The 12,758-nt window shown below is 42.2% G+C and overlaps 1 protein-coding gene across 1 annotated transcript; it reads left to right on the plus strand.

The window, feature by feature from the left end:
* Window positions 1-6,912: 6,912 nt before the first annotated feature.
* Window positions 6,913-10,075, plus strand: LOC309587353 (trace amine-associated receptor 5-like; the record flags this gene model as incomplete). Its single annotated transcript, XM_082305470.1, is given in 6 exon segments — window positions 6,913-6,990; window positions 9,117-9,290; window positions 9,292-9,392; window positions 9,394-9,595; window positions 9,599-9,853; window positions 9,857-10,075. Coding segments are annotated over 6 exon segments (1,029 nt in total).
* Window positions 10,076-12,758: the final 2,683 nt, after the last annotated feature.

Raw genomic sequence — 12,758 nt, forward strand, 5'->3', positions numbered from 1 at the left:
GCTGGCTTCTCCCTTTGCTTCCTCTTTTCCAGACAGAGTGATGGCAGAGATATAAGTCCACATACTTTCTGTAGCATGAAAACATTGCAGAAAAATTACTAAAATTCTCCATGTGTCACAAGAATCAGAATTCCTTCAAAACCAGAACAACATAATGGAAACACCATGCGTAATCATGAAAATTTGGGGGTATTTTTGGTTGGTTGGTTTTGTTGTTGTTCTTGGCCGCCTTTCTCACAATAGTTGATCTTTTTATCAACTTCTCAGCACCTAAGGGCTTGTGCAATGCCACCTTCTGGCTGGATTATTTCAGTTCTACCTGCAGCCCTACCATTTATGGTTTGTTTTACTATTTGTTTCAAAAAACCTTTGGAAATGTTCATTGCAGGTGCAATATTCAGACTCTGCTATTTTCAGTGTACTCTACTGCCTTCCTGTAAAAACTTGGTTACCTAGTCACATTCTTTATAAATAGATTAGTAACTCCTGGAATAACTTTCAGAAAATTTTGCAAATACTTATATGGGTTGTTTTATCTTTACAGTATTTGCATATACTGTCAAATACAATAATAGGTAACCTATGGGTAGACTTATATTCAGCAAGATAACACAATATCCTAAGAAATGTTGTGTCCAGATGCTAGGAAAGGACCCAGCACACTGACAACATCCACAGGATACATTATCCAGTTCTCTGTTGTGCACACAGAGACACAAGCTATGTGGCCACGACACTAAAGAACCATTGTGTCCAAGGGCCAGCATGAACTCTCATGTGTAAGCCGCATGAGGTAATTATTTAGATACCATTGTCTGAAAATGAGCACCCTAGTCATCCTGATCTATCAGCCAAACTTTCCAAATGAACCACGGGAGCAGAATGGAGCCAAAACACTTTTTCCAGCTGAAAATACTCTGTCGTCTTTATCTACTCACAGGACTCCAGACACAATCTTACAAGCACTGATAAAACAACTTCAGCCTGCTTTTAGAAATGTAATTTTTCATTCTGTAATTGAAAAATATTTTAAATGTGGGTTGATTTAGGGTATGACGGTCTAGCCTCTGAACAACTGCCTCTCTCTTCATGTGCTGCACCGCACTGCTTATGAAAATAAGTTATCATCAAAATAGTCATCTATGAAGGTGGGTACATTCCCTCAGAGGAATTAAAGGTTAGATTTTAAAAAAGGGAGTAAATCAAATATAAATAAAAAAACCCATCATATTTGTCAAAGGTTTCATGGGCAAACCTTCAGTTCTGTCTTCCCAGTGGCTGCACTGTGCCCCTTCACCAGTCAGGACGCCAAAGTGATGGTCGGGTGCTGCCATGCAGCTGCTCTGTTGGGTGAGTACAAAAGGAGCATGCTCCTATTTGGTGATGCAGGACATTCCAGCGCATCTGGCTTTTATAATATTATTATGGCCAGAAAAGTGATTTTTATTCCTTATCGTGACAACTTAGCAGAAATCAATATCCCATTCAAGTAATGCCACCAGCAGTGCAACATTGCCAGGTCACACAGGAAGAAAATGTGTTTCTACAGGGTTTGAAAGTGAAGTTTGATGCCCATGGAGCAGCCCTGGACCGAGCAAGGAAGAAATTGTGGGCAATTACATTGGCCATTTCTGCTTCCTTTAGTGGAAATTGCAGAGAGTGAGTGATATCTGCCCAATCTGGGACCAGCGGTCTGGCTGCAGGTCAGTGCCGTGCAGGTGCCTCGAACCAGCAGAAGACAGGCGATGGGGAGCCCTGCTTTAACCTGCCATGTGCTCTCCAGCTCCTCGCCCAGGGGAGTTCAGCCACCTCTGCCCAGTTTGTGCCACTAAAAAATTGTCCAGTATAAAAAGGCAGCTTTGCATGGGCCACGTCCAGATGGCTGAAGGCCATCTGATGCTTTTGACAGGCTGGACTACTTCGTGGCTTGTATTTCAGTATTAACTCTTCATTCATTTTGTTCTGCCAGTGCTATGCAGTACAAAACCTTACTTCTCCCTCTCCCTTCCTTTTTTACCCGCTGAAAATATCTTAAGTTTCTAATTTTTCTTCTGAAATGTGAATTAACAGGCCCTATTAACATACCGCTTGTTTTGGTTAGATTATTCCCCGTTGACATGTGTTTTGCTCGCTGTGAACAACAGCAAAGGGAATTGGGAGCTCTGGGGAAGGTCTATATTAGTTGTATCTGCAGCCCTCTTTTGCAGTCTTGGGATTACCTTTAACACCTGTTATTAATGAATTCTTCTGCAGAGAACTCTTGAACCGCAGTATGTCACATTCAATTTTTTTCTGTGTGTATTTTGACTTTTTCTGTCATATCTTTTGCAATTCCTCTGCTGCATCACTAAACACTAATTTCACTAAAAACTGCACTTTGGGGTCACATTCAGAAAAAAGTCTGGACAGAAAAAAATGATGAGAGGGAATGTTTTGAAGATGATGAACTATTGGGATTTTTAACTTTATTGAGATATTAATAATTTCAAATTTGACATAAATAGAAAAAAAAGAGACAATAAAAGGATAACAAGATCAATAAACTGAAAGAAAAACATTTTATTTTGGGTTAAGACAATTCTAGACTGAAACAAATATATGAGTTAATTTCAAAGATAACAGAAAAAATACTTGAATTTAATAATTCTTTTTATTAACTTCCTGAACTAAAATATCCTTTTTTTCTCCTTCTCTAATCCACAGACTCCTCGTTTTTAATCCTTCAGCTGACTAATTTGGACAAAGATGCTACAGATGGGGACAACGCCAGTGAGTTCTTCTCTCTCCATCTTCACTTCCACTTTTAACACGGTTTAAGCTGCCACAGTTAACTTACAGAGGCACTGCTTGTAAAACTGCATATATAGGTGTGTCCTATATGAACACTTGAATGGACAGAACGCAGACCAATGTAACCAAGAGCAGGAAAACATAAAAGCAAAAGTTACATAAAAATGAGATGCAGCAGGTGGGACAATTTCTTGTGAGTGCTGTGGACAATAATTTTCCATATTTACAAAACTGAAGGCCAAATGCTGCTATTTGTGTAAGAAATATGAAGAAAAAAATACATACTGCACCCTATGGAGACCCCCTGTCTTCACAGAGGTGGGGTGCGCTACACCTAGCAAAATTTTAAGCTGGACGGGGTGAGTATTTACTCTACAAACATTTCCACCACTCTGAAGTAATGATAAAACACTCATATACGATACATCGACTTCTTGAGAGATGATCACTGCTCACTACTACAAGGGAGAGCGCAAAAGGCTGCACTACATAGGCTGTATGGCTGTAATACACGCGACGGAAGATTTGTGGGTTAGGTTCACTAGCTCAGTGTAGGTCATCTTAGTAAGCCCATAGCCTTCTCGTACAATTATATTCTATTTAGGGATCCCAGACTGACTCTTTTGGAAGCTGTGAGGAAAAATTTCCTGGCAAAGGGGCACTGATGACGGCCCTCTTAGAAAGTCCATAATCCTTTGAAACTGTCTTGTTCTATTTTAAGGAACTCAGACTCAGAGGTTACTTAGAGGAATTGAGATCTTAGAGGTTATGTGCAGCATTTTCAATTAAAAAAGATATTGGCTATGCATGTCTTCACTGCAGACAGAACCATATCAGATAGCACACTTCCATTTTTTTGTATATTTTCCTGTGGATTACTAGGCTGCATAGGACATTCAACAAAAGTTCAGTTTGAGACTATATCCAGCAATTTTGCCTGAAGAAGGAAGGGTAAAGAGAAGGAACATCTTGAATATGATTGGCAATTTTTATTTTGTGATAGCATTCTTACTTTCGAAGTTGATACATGTTGAAAAGCTCTTCTTGTTCCATAGTATAAAGACCTACATTGTCACTATTTGAGCCTTCTCTTAATTGTGAACTGGTCTCTTGTCCATGACCAGAAGACAAGAGAGGGGAAAAAATGCAAAGCAATTCCAACAAGTAATGATGTCTGCTACCGTCAACGACATGATTTTACTTGGAATTTGAATGACAAAGTACTTGGATGAGAATACTTTATTGCATATAAAATACAGGAAGAATGAAACTAATGAAAATGTCAGAGCACCAAGGACAAAAACCCTATTGTTAATAGCAAGAGCTATCCAAAAGCCTCTGACAATCTTAATATAAATAATCTCTTATTGAAATGTGGAAATAGGAAAAGGAGAAACAAACCTCTTCTTTGAAGTTTTACAGCAAGTCTCCAGCTAAGCACAGTGTTTCAGAGAACTATGCCCAATTTATACCTTTTTGCAGTGGGATTTTTAATAGTGTGGAAATGTCACCTTAAATTGTTGTTGAAGCAAAACTGAAAAAAAAAAAATATCTTGCTCTTGTAGGAGTTCTTAAATCCCTATAGTAATAGCTGCTACTCATGTCCTGACATAAAACAGAATGATATGGAAACTGATACTGATTTAGCTCTTTCTCATATTAAAAATTCAGTCTAAACAATTGCCTCAGCCTTATTCTAACAGCCTCTCTGCTTGGAGTCAGCAGCCTTTGGCACAGAGTGCCTCAAAAACATCAAGAGGGAGGGGAGGGGAGCTGGGCAGTAGGCAACTTCTTAACTGAAGAAACTCAAAGTAGGGAAGACGAAGGACGGCAGTCATATTGGAGAGCTTGTAAAAAACTAATTGCAGAGCAGGGATGAAGAAGACAAGCTCTGAGAGATGTGCCATTGGAGTCCCTTAAGAAGCTGGTATGAGCTTGCCCTGACTGAGCAGGAGACGAGAGTGGAAGATCTGACCACCGGGAAAACTTTCACTGAGAAGTGAGAAGCTTGTTTTAAAACCCCTTATCCTGTCTAGGATGAAAAATCCAAGACTTTCCTGAGTGATATTTGTCTCTGTAATGTCCACGTTAAAACAGACTGTTCCACTGCATCAAAGAAATATCACAAAATCATCCGGGAGTGAAGGCTGCTGTACGCACCTCTTCTACCAGCTTATACTGTGGGATAGAAATGGGGACTACCATGGGGGAAGCAAGGAAAATCCAGAGGTACCTGATGTACCTCCTTCTGGAGTGAGAGACAGGGTTTTAGGGAGACCGAGGCTCAGGAGCAGGCAAGGGAGGCCTTCATGGGGTGAGGATCACTGATGCCCCAGGATGAGCTGGCATTAGCTGCATCTTCTTGCAGAAACACTTGAAGAAAGACAATTCACAGCAAACTGTGATATAAATCTTCAGAGATTCAATAGCAGCTGAGCATGTGGGCATTTAAACTTCTTATAAAACAGCAATTTTTGCCAAATACACAACAGTCTCTCTATGCCCCTAAGGTATATTTGTCACCTATAGGGACTCTCTGTCCCTCTGGTTTCTAGAACATCTCACGCTTTCCACTCAGGCAGTAGACATGTACTTAGAAAGATTTCAGTGCACTGCAGTACAGCTCCCATTCTCCTGTCCTGGTTTTGGCTGGGATAGAGTTAATTTTCTTCTTAGTAGCTGGTATAGTGTTGTGTTTTGGATTTAGTATGAGAATAATGTTGATAACACACTGCTGGTTTAGTTGTTGCTAAGTACTGCTTACACTAAGTCAAGGACTTTTCAGCTTCTCACGCTCTACTGACCGAGAAGGCTGGAGATGCACAAGAAGCTGGGAGGCGGCACAGCCAGGACAGCTGGCCAAAGGGCTATTCCACACCATATGATGTCATGCTCAGTATATAAACTAGGGGAAAGCTGGTGAGGAGGCGGTGATTGCTGCTTGGAGACTGGCTGGGTATCCGTCAGCGAGTGGTGAGCAATTGCATCGTGCATCACTTCCTTTGTATATTTTTTATCATCATCATCATCATTATTATTCTTATTTTATTTCAATTATTAAACTGTTCTTATCTCAACCAATGAGGTTTTTTTTCACTTTTTTTCACTTTTACTCTTCCGATTCTCTCCCCCATCCCACCGGCATGTTCATTTCAAGAATAAAAATACATATAAAAAAATGTTATGTATTTAACTGTCATTGTCTTACTGTTAAAAATCATACCATTCTGTTATCTGATTTATTAAAAAGACTACTGGAATAATCCCTTATAATCCATTACTATTGCATATTTCTTACAGTTCAAATTAAAAATTAAACAACTTAAAACTTAAATAGTAATTTCATAAGTAAAAAGCAGGGGCAATCTTTGGGGCATATAACAATATTTCTGTTTGTCTTGCTGAATATTTATGTCATCAACACAATGGATATCCATACATATCCCCATAGCCAGAACACTATATAATTAGCAACTTGCCCAGAGGGGTTTTCCCTTGCAATCAGATATTACTTGTTTTAGAATAATCACTTAGAATCATAGAATCATTCAGGTTGGAAAAGACCTCCGAGATCATCAAGTCCAACCGTTAACCTGAACTTCACAGCTTCTACTTAATAAAAAGAATCATAACTAAACTGGAACTTCATTTCCAGGGAAATCCACAAGAACCAGTGCACCATTGTACTAGAGTCAGCTTTCAAATCCCTTAAGGAGCTTTGGCTTGCAATGCCTGTTACTCAGCACTGGTTTTCCTTCTAAGACAGACCTTCTCTTTATTGACTGCTTGCCCACACACCTCTGGATTTGCTATGTTTCCTGCACTATTCGCAGTATTGGCTGAAAGAAAACCAAAATGTAATATAAAAATATAAACCAGATAAATCAGGCTCATTTTTTTGCTTGAAATATGGAAACTGTCCAATGGTTTTAGTAAAAGTATTTGACTAAAAGACATCTCTCCTTCTAACTTGCCTTTTTATTACCTTTTTTTCAGGTTAGTCATTTGGCACCTCTGCTGGTAGGTGAATCCTTTTCCAGGCTTGTGGCAGAGCCAGGGGAAGCAGTGGGACCTGGGCAGGTTGGCATGAGCTCAGCCTAGGGCCCCAGTGCTGAGCAGGGGATGCTCATCACCTTGTGCTACAAGGTGAACGGTTCCTGCTATAGGACCTTACACCCTTACACCACTTTCTTCACCTCGGTTTTCAACACCGACGATGGGCTCTGGGACCCCCAGAGCTCTGGGACCCCCAGAGCCCTGGGCTAGAGAACCATGACTGCGAGAACGACAAACTCCCAACCAACCCTGAACTTCTGTGAGATTTGCTGCTCCAGCTGGATCCCTATAAGTCAATGGGGCTCAATGGGATTCATCCAAGGGTACTTAAAGAGCTGGCTGATGTCATAGCGAGACCTCTCTCAACGATTTTTCAATGCTTTTGGGAATCTGGGGAGGTCCCAGTTGACCGGAAGCTGGCAAATGTTGTCCCAATCTTCAAGAAGGGCAACAGGGATGACCCCGGTAACTACAGGCCTGTCAGTCTCACCTCTCTGCCTGGCAAAATTATGGAGATGATTATTCTGGGAGTTATTGAAAAACACCTGAAAGACAACGCAGTCATTGGCCCCAACCAGCACGGATTCATGAAGGGAAAGTCCTGCTTGACTAACTTGATTTCCTTCTATGACAAGATTACCCACCTCGCTGACCATGGGAAGCCAGTCAATGTAATCTTTTTGGACTTCAGTAAAGCCTTCGATGCTGTCTCTCAGAGTATCCTCCTGGACAAAATGTCCAGCATACAGCTGGATAAACACATAATGCAATGGGTGAGCAATTGGCTAACGGGTCAGGCTCAAAGGGTTATAGTAAATGGGGTTACATCGGGCTGGCGACCAGTTGCTAGCGGGGTTCTGCAGGGATCCATCTTAGGGCCAGTGCTCTTTAATATCTCCATAAATGACTTGGATGCATGATTTGAAGGTTTGTTATCAAAGTTTGACGATGACACAAAATTGGGAGGAGCTGTTGACACTCTCAAGGGCAGAGGGGCCCTGCAGAGAGATCTGGACAAATTAAGAGAGCTGGACAATCACCAACCGTATGAAGTTTAACAAGGGCAAGTGCTGGATTTTGCACCTGGGTCATGGCAACCCTGGATGTACATACAGACTGGGGAACAAGAGGCTGGAGAGCAGCCCCGCGGAGAGGGATCCGGGGGTTCTGGTCAATGGCAAGTTGAACATGAGCCAACAGTGTGCCCTGGCAGCCAGGAGGGCCAACCGTGTCCTGGGGTGCATCAAGCACTGTATTGCCAGCTGGTTGAGGGAGGTGCTTGTCCCACTCTACTCCGCACTGGTGCGGCCTCATCTTGAGTATTGCCTGCAGTTTTAGGTGCCACAGTACAAAAAGGATACGAAGCTCCTACAGAGTGTCCAGAGGAGAACCATGAAGATGGTGAAGGGTTTAGAGGGGAAGCCGTACAAGGAGCGGCTGAAGTCACTTGGTCTGTTCAGCCTGGAGAAGAGGAGACTGAGGGGAGACCTCATCGCAGTCTCCAGCTTCCTCACAAGGGGAAGAGGAGGGGCAGGCGCTGATCTCTTCTCCCTGGTGACCAATGATAGGACCCAAGGGAATGGCAGGAAGATATGCCAGGGGAGGTTTAGGTTGGACATTAGGAGAAGGTTCTTCACTCAGGGGGCGGTGGAGCACTGGAACAGGCTCCCCTGGGAGGGGTCACGGTGCCAAGCCTGACAACATTTAAGAAGCATTTGGACAACACCCTCAGACATATGGTGTGAATTTTGGGGTTGTCCTATGCAGGGACCCTTCGGCTGGGGCTGCACGGCTAGAAGGCGCGTCCTCTGGGTGGTGGATAGGGGATCCCTCTCTGGAGGGTGCACCGGATAAAACTGAAGAAGGTGCCGCGAACCAACGCAGCCTAAGGGAAGGCCACCCTGACAGAAAAACCACTGGCCCTCCAAGTCATGGGGGTTGGGCAGGAGGCCAACTACCTCCTCCCGGAAAAAAAAAAAAAAAAAAAAAGTTTCAGAAACGACGAGCATCAGAAATGGTGGAGATGGAGAAAATCGGTAACAAAGTGAGGAGGAGGAGATGGAGCTGGATCGGTCATGTCCTGAGGGGGAAACCGACGGAAGACTGCGCTGTGGCCCTTGACTCCAGAGCACGCAGCAGCGGACCGATCGAAGTGGAAGAACGATGTTCACGCCTTGTGTGCCTCCTGGCACTGAGAGAATTCAGATTCAGATTCCTATGCAGGGACAGGAGTTGGACTCAATGATCCTTGTGGGTCCCTTCCAACTCAGGACATTCTACAATTCTATGAACCCTTTGGAGTCCAGCTGGCCATTTATCTGGCCTGTGCCTTGGGTACGCTGATCAAGGTGCTGGGAAACCTGCTTGTCGTTGTTGTCGCTTCCCATTTTAAAGCCCTGCACACCCCCACCAACCTCCTTCTCTCCCTTGCCCTTGCTGACCTCCCCCTTGGGGCTGACCATGCTGCCCTTCAGCACCATCCAGTCCACACGGAGCTGCTGGTATTTCAGAGATTACTTCTGTAGGCTGCACACCTTTCTGGACACACTTTTGCTTGACCTCCATATTTCATCTGTGTTTCATTTCCATTGATCGGCACTGTGCCATCTCTGACCCTTTGCTCTACCCCACTAAGTTCACTGTAAGAGTGGCCTGCATTTACATTGGGGTGGGGTGGGCAGTGCCTATGGCTTATACCTCTGTCTTCCTCTACACTAAAGTGATTGCAGAAGGACTGGGCCATTTTTTGTGAGACGTGCCCTGTGTTGGTAGCTGTCGGCTGCTGTTCAACAAGCTCTGGGGGTGGTTGAACTTCCCAGTATTCTTCTTCCCTTGCATCGTAATGATAGTTTTGTACATAAAAATATTTACTGTGGCTAACAAGCAGGCCAGGCTGATAAACAACATGAGTAGGAGTATTGGGTCTCAGCTACACATAGGAGCACCCAAGAGTAAAAGGAAAGCAACAAAGACTCTTGAGGTAGCTGTAGGAGTCTACCTCCTGTGCTGATTGCCCTTTACTATTGACACCATGGTAGACAGTCTTCTGGATTTCATTACCCTCCCAGTTCTGTTTGACATCCTAATTTGGTTTGCTTACTTCAATTCTGCTTGCAGTCCCTTGATCTATGTATTTTTCTACCGTTGGTTCAGGAAAGCTGTGAAACTAGTCTTAACTCATGGGATCTTTTGTTCCAGGACATCTACAGTAGACTTGTACCAGGAATGACCAAAGCCTTCTCATGCACTGTAGAAAATACTGTAAGCTACTGTAATCATAGCATTTCTCATTAATATTATTCAACATCCACTTAGCTAGTATTTCTTTTCTTACTTTCCAATTTTTTTAAAACAGCTGTCTTGGGCAGATCCCCATTTTAAACAGACGTGCCATTCTGTGACTCACCTTCCACAACATTTGTCCCAGCACACACACCTTATTAAAAAGTCTTGCATTTGTTATGTGATGCCAACAAGCATTTGAAAATTGGCTCTAATCAGCTCCAAAGAGGACCCTGACCATGCTATTCCTCAGGTATCCTGAAAGAGTTGCTGCCTGTTTCTGAAGAGCCTTTCTTCACAGGCAATTGTCTAATTTTTACGCAAAGCAGGTGGTGCTTATTTACAAAGTTACATAGGGTGTATGTCTTTTTAAATACAAAAAGGCATAAGGATGCAACTGCAGGTGACATCAAATGTCTACCTAAGATAGTGACCAACAGCGGATAAGAGAGCAAGGTTATACCCGTATTTTTTACATTCTTTTTCTAGCCCACAGGGACAAGCCCCTGAGCCAAAGGCTACATATGGGAGATACAATCCTGAATTCCTCTGTAGTGTCCACTGAAACCCGTGGAATCTTTGCCTGCTTGATTCGTGTGTGCAAGGTCGCTGCTCCATGCCTTTGAACGCCCTTTTTGCCTTGCTCCATATCTTTTCTACTGCTACTGCATAAAGTGAGTTAGAAGAAGGGGGGAGAGAGAGGACAGGAACTGCACTGGGTACTTGAACTCCAGATATCAATAGATATTATGATGTTTTATGTTTGTTCTTTTAATTTCTTTTCCCTGACAATCCTAAGATTCCACATGCTCTTTTGTTTGCTTGTTTCCAAAGAAATGAGTAGGTCTGCTTACAGACATAACATACGCTTACAACCTTGGGCTGAGCAAAAAATGTCAGCGTAGGTTCTCAGTTTTCTTTGGCTATGTTTATGCGCTTTCACGAGTTCAATTTTAAAACTGTAGATGCTGGTAAGTTGAGATCTCTGTTCAGCAGCAAGCCGCATAGTAAAATTTTGTACTATTCATAACGAAGTTATTTTCTACCTCATTGTTACGAACATTTTATCAGAAAAAAAATTAAATTGTAGTAAGCAGTAGTAACTCTTCTATAAACAATTAACAAGCAGCTAAATAACAACTCTAGTAATTTTATCTTTTTCTGTTAATGGTATGTAAAACTATTATTAGGTTTGCAGGTTGTTCAAATTTTTAACGCCTTCAAAAAAAAGTCATTCCATCCTATAGTCAACTGCATATTTTCTAAGTAAGTGACAAACACTAAAAGAACAAACAGCTACAGAAAGCATGTAACTAATAGTAAGAAACCAGCTGATGCGCCATAGCCTACTGAAGGGTGGTCAATTTAGCTAAATGCAGTAGGCAAATGAATCAGGCCCTACATGCGTAAGAACAAAAGAAAGGAATTACACAGAAGAACACAGAAAGGAATTCTGTAGGAAAACAGAGCAATACAGTGATTGTTGTAGCAGCTGCATATTTTATTGTATGCAATAAACTAAATGGTAAAACTCTTTTCCCTCTTTTTTATCTTATCACTATGTTTTTTGCACAGCAAGAACAGTTTCCTCTACAAGTACAAATGAGCTACAGCTTTGGGATGTTGTATCTCTTCTGACATCTGTTTATCTCAAATCCTTTTTGGTTTTGTCCATAATCTTAAGACCCCAGTCAGAAAAAATATCGGTATTCAAAATATTTAAAGCTAAAGCACATGTCTGGAAGAAGGAGAATAGGGCTTATGCATTATTTTCAGGGATGTCCTGAACAGAGAGTGACCATAAAACGTTGGTCTTTTTAAACTGCGACACTTATGAAGCCTTACGCCTGTAGTTGGAATGTCATTCAATCTCACTTCATTCTCCCAGTGTCTGATATATCCCCAGTTTGCGATATTAATCTTCATTGTTTCTTAGGACAGAAGCCAAGGCTTCTGTTGTTCCTCTGTCTACTCATGCTGTAGCAGAAGGTAAAAACCTGACCCCTTCTACATGCAGCTGTAGACTTTCTATAATAAGGGCACCAAACCCAGGGACCAGGCTGAAGAGTGAAAGGCAGAATCAGATTCTTAGAAAAATTCAGGTGCCAAATTACCATAGAAACATATAGGAAAGCTGTGGTACGTCTTGAAAGACCTAGACTGTGGGAGGAATTTCAAGATTAAGACTCTTAAAATTAATGTGTATGGGTAGGCGTTTATAATTATGGTAATCGTCGAAGCACTGATTATAGCCACATCCAGAATGGCTGTCTAAACTCAGACTGTAGTCAGTGGATATTTAGGATATGAATCATTTTCCCAGTGCCACCTAAGGTGCCTTAGGGAACCTGAGCTATCTACACAGGGCTAGCATCCAGCACCAATGAATCTCAGCAGCAGCTGAGAACCAGGTGGGACACATCCGGGCATCTAAAATGGCACTAGATACCCTTCTGTGGGGCATCGAGCTTAAGCAAGGCATATAATAGAAGTTTAGACATTTAGCTATGTAGAAATCTGCAAGTTTCAAACGGAGTCATGTCCTAGGGGAATCTTAACAACATCTTTCATTGACACCTTTTGCTCTGAACTCACTGCAGCCAAAGCAATAGAGAAAGGGAATTTCCACT

Source organism: Platalea leucorodia, assembly GCF_965183815.1.
Source record: "Platalea leucorodia genome assembly, chromosome: 3".
Lineage (NCBI taxonomy): Eukaryota > Metazoa > Chordata > Aves > Pelecaniformes > Threskiornithidae > Platalea > Platalea leucorodia.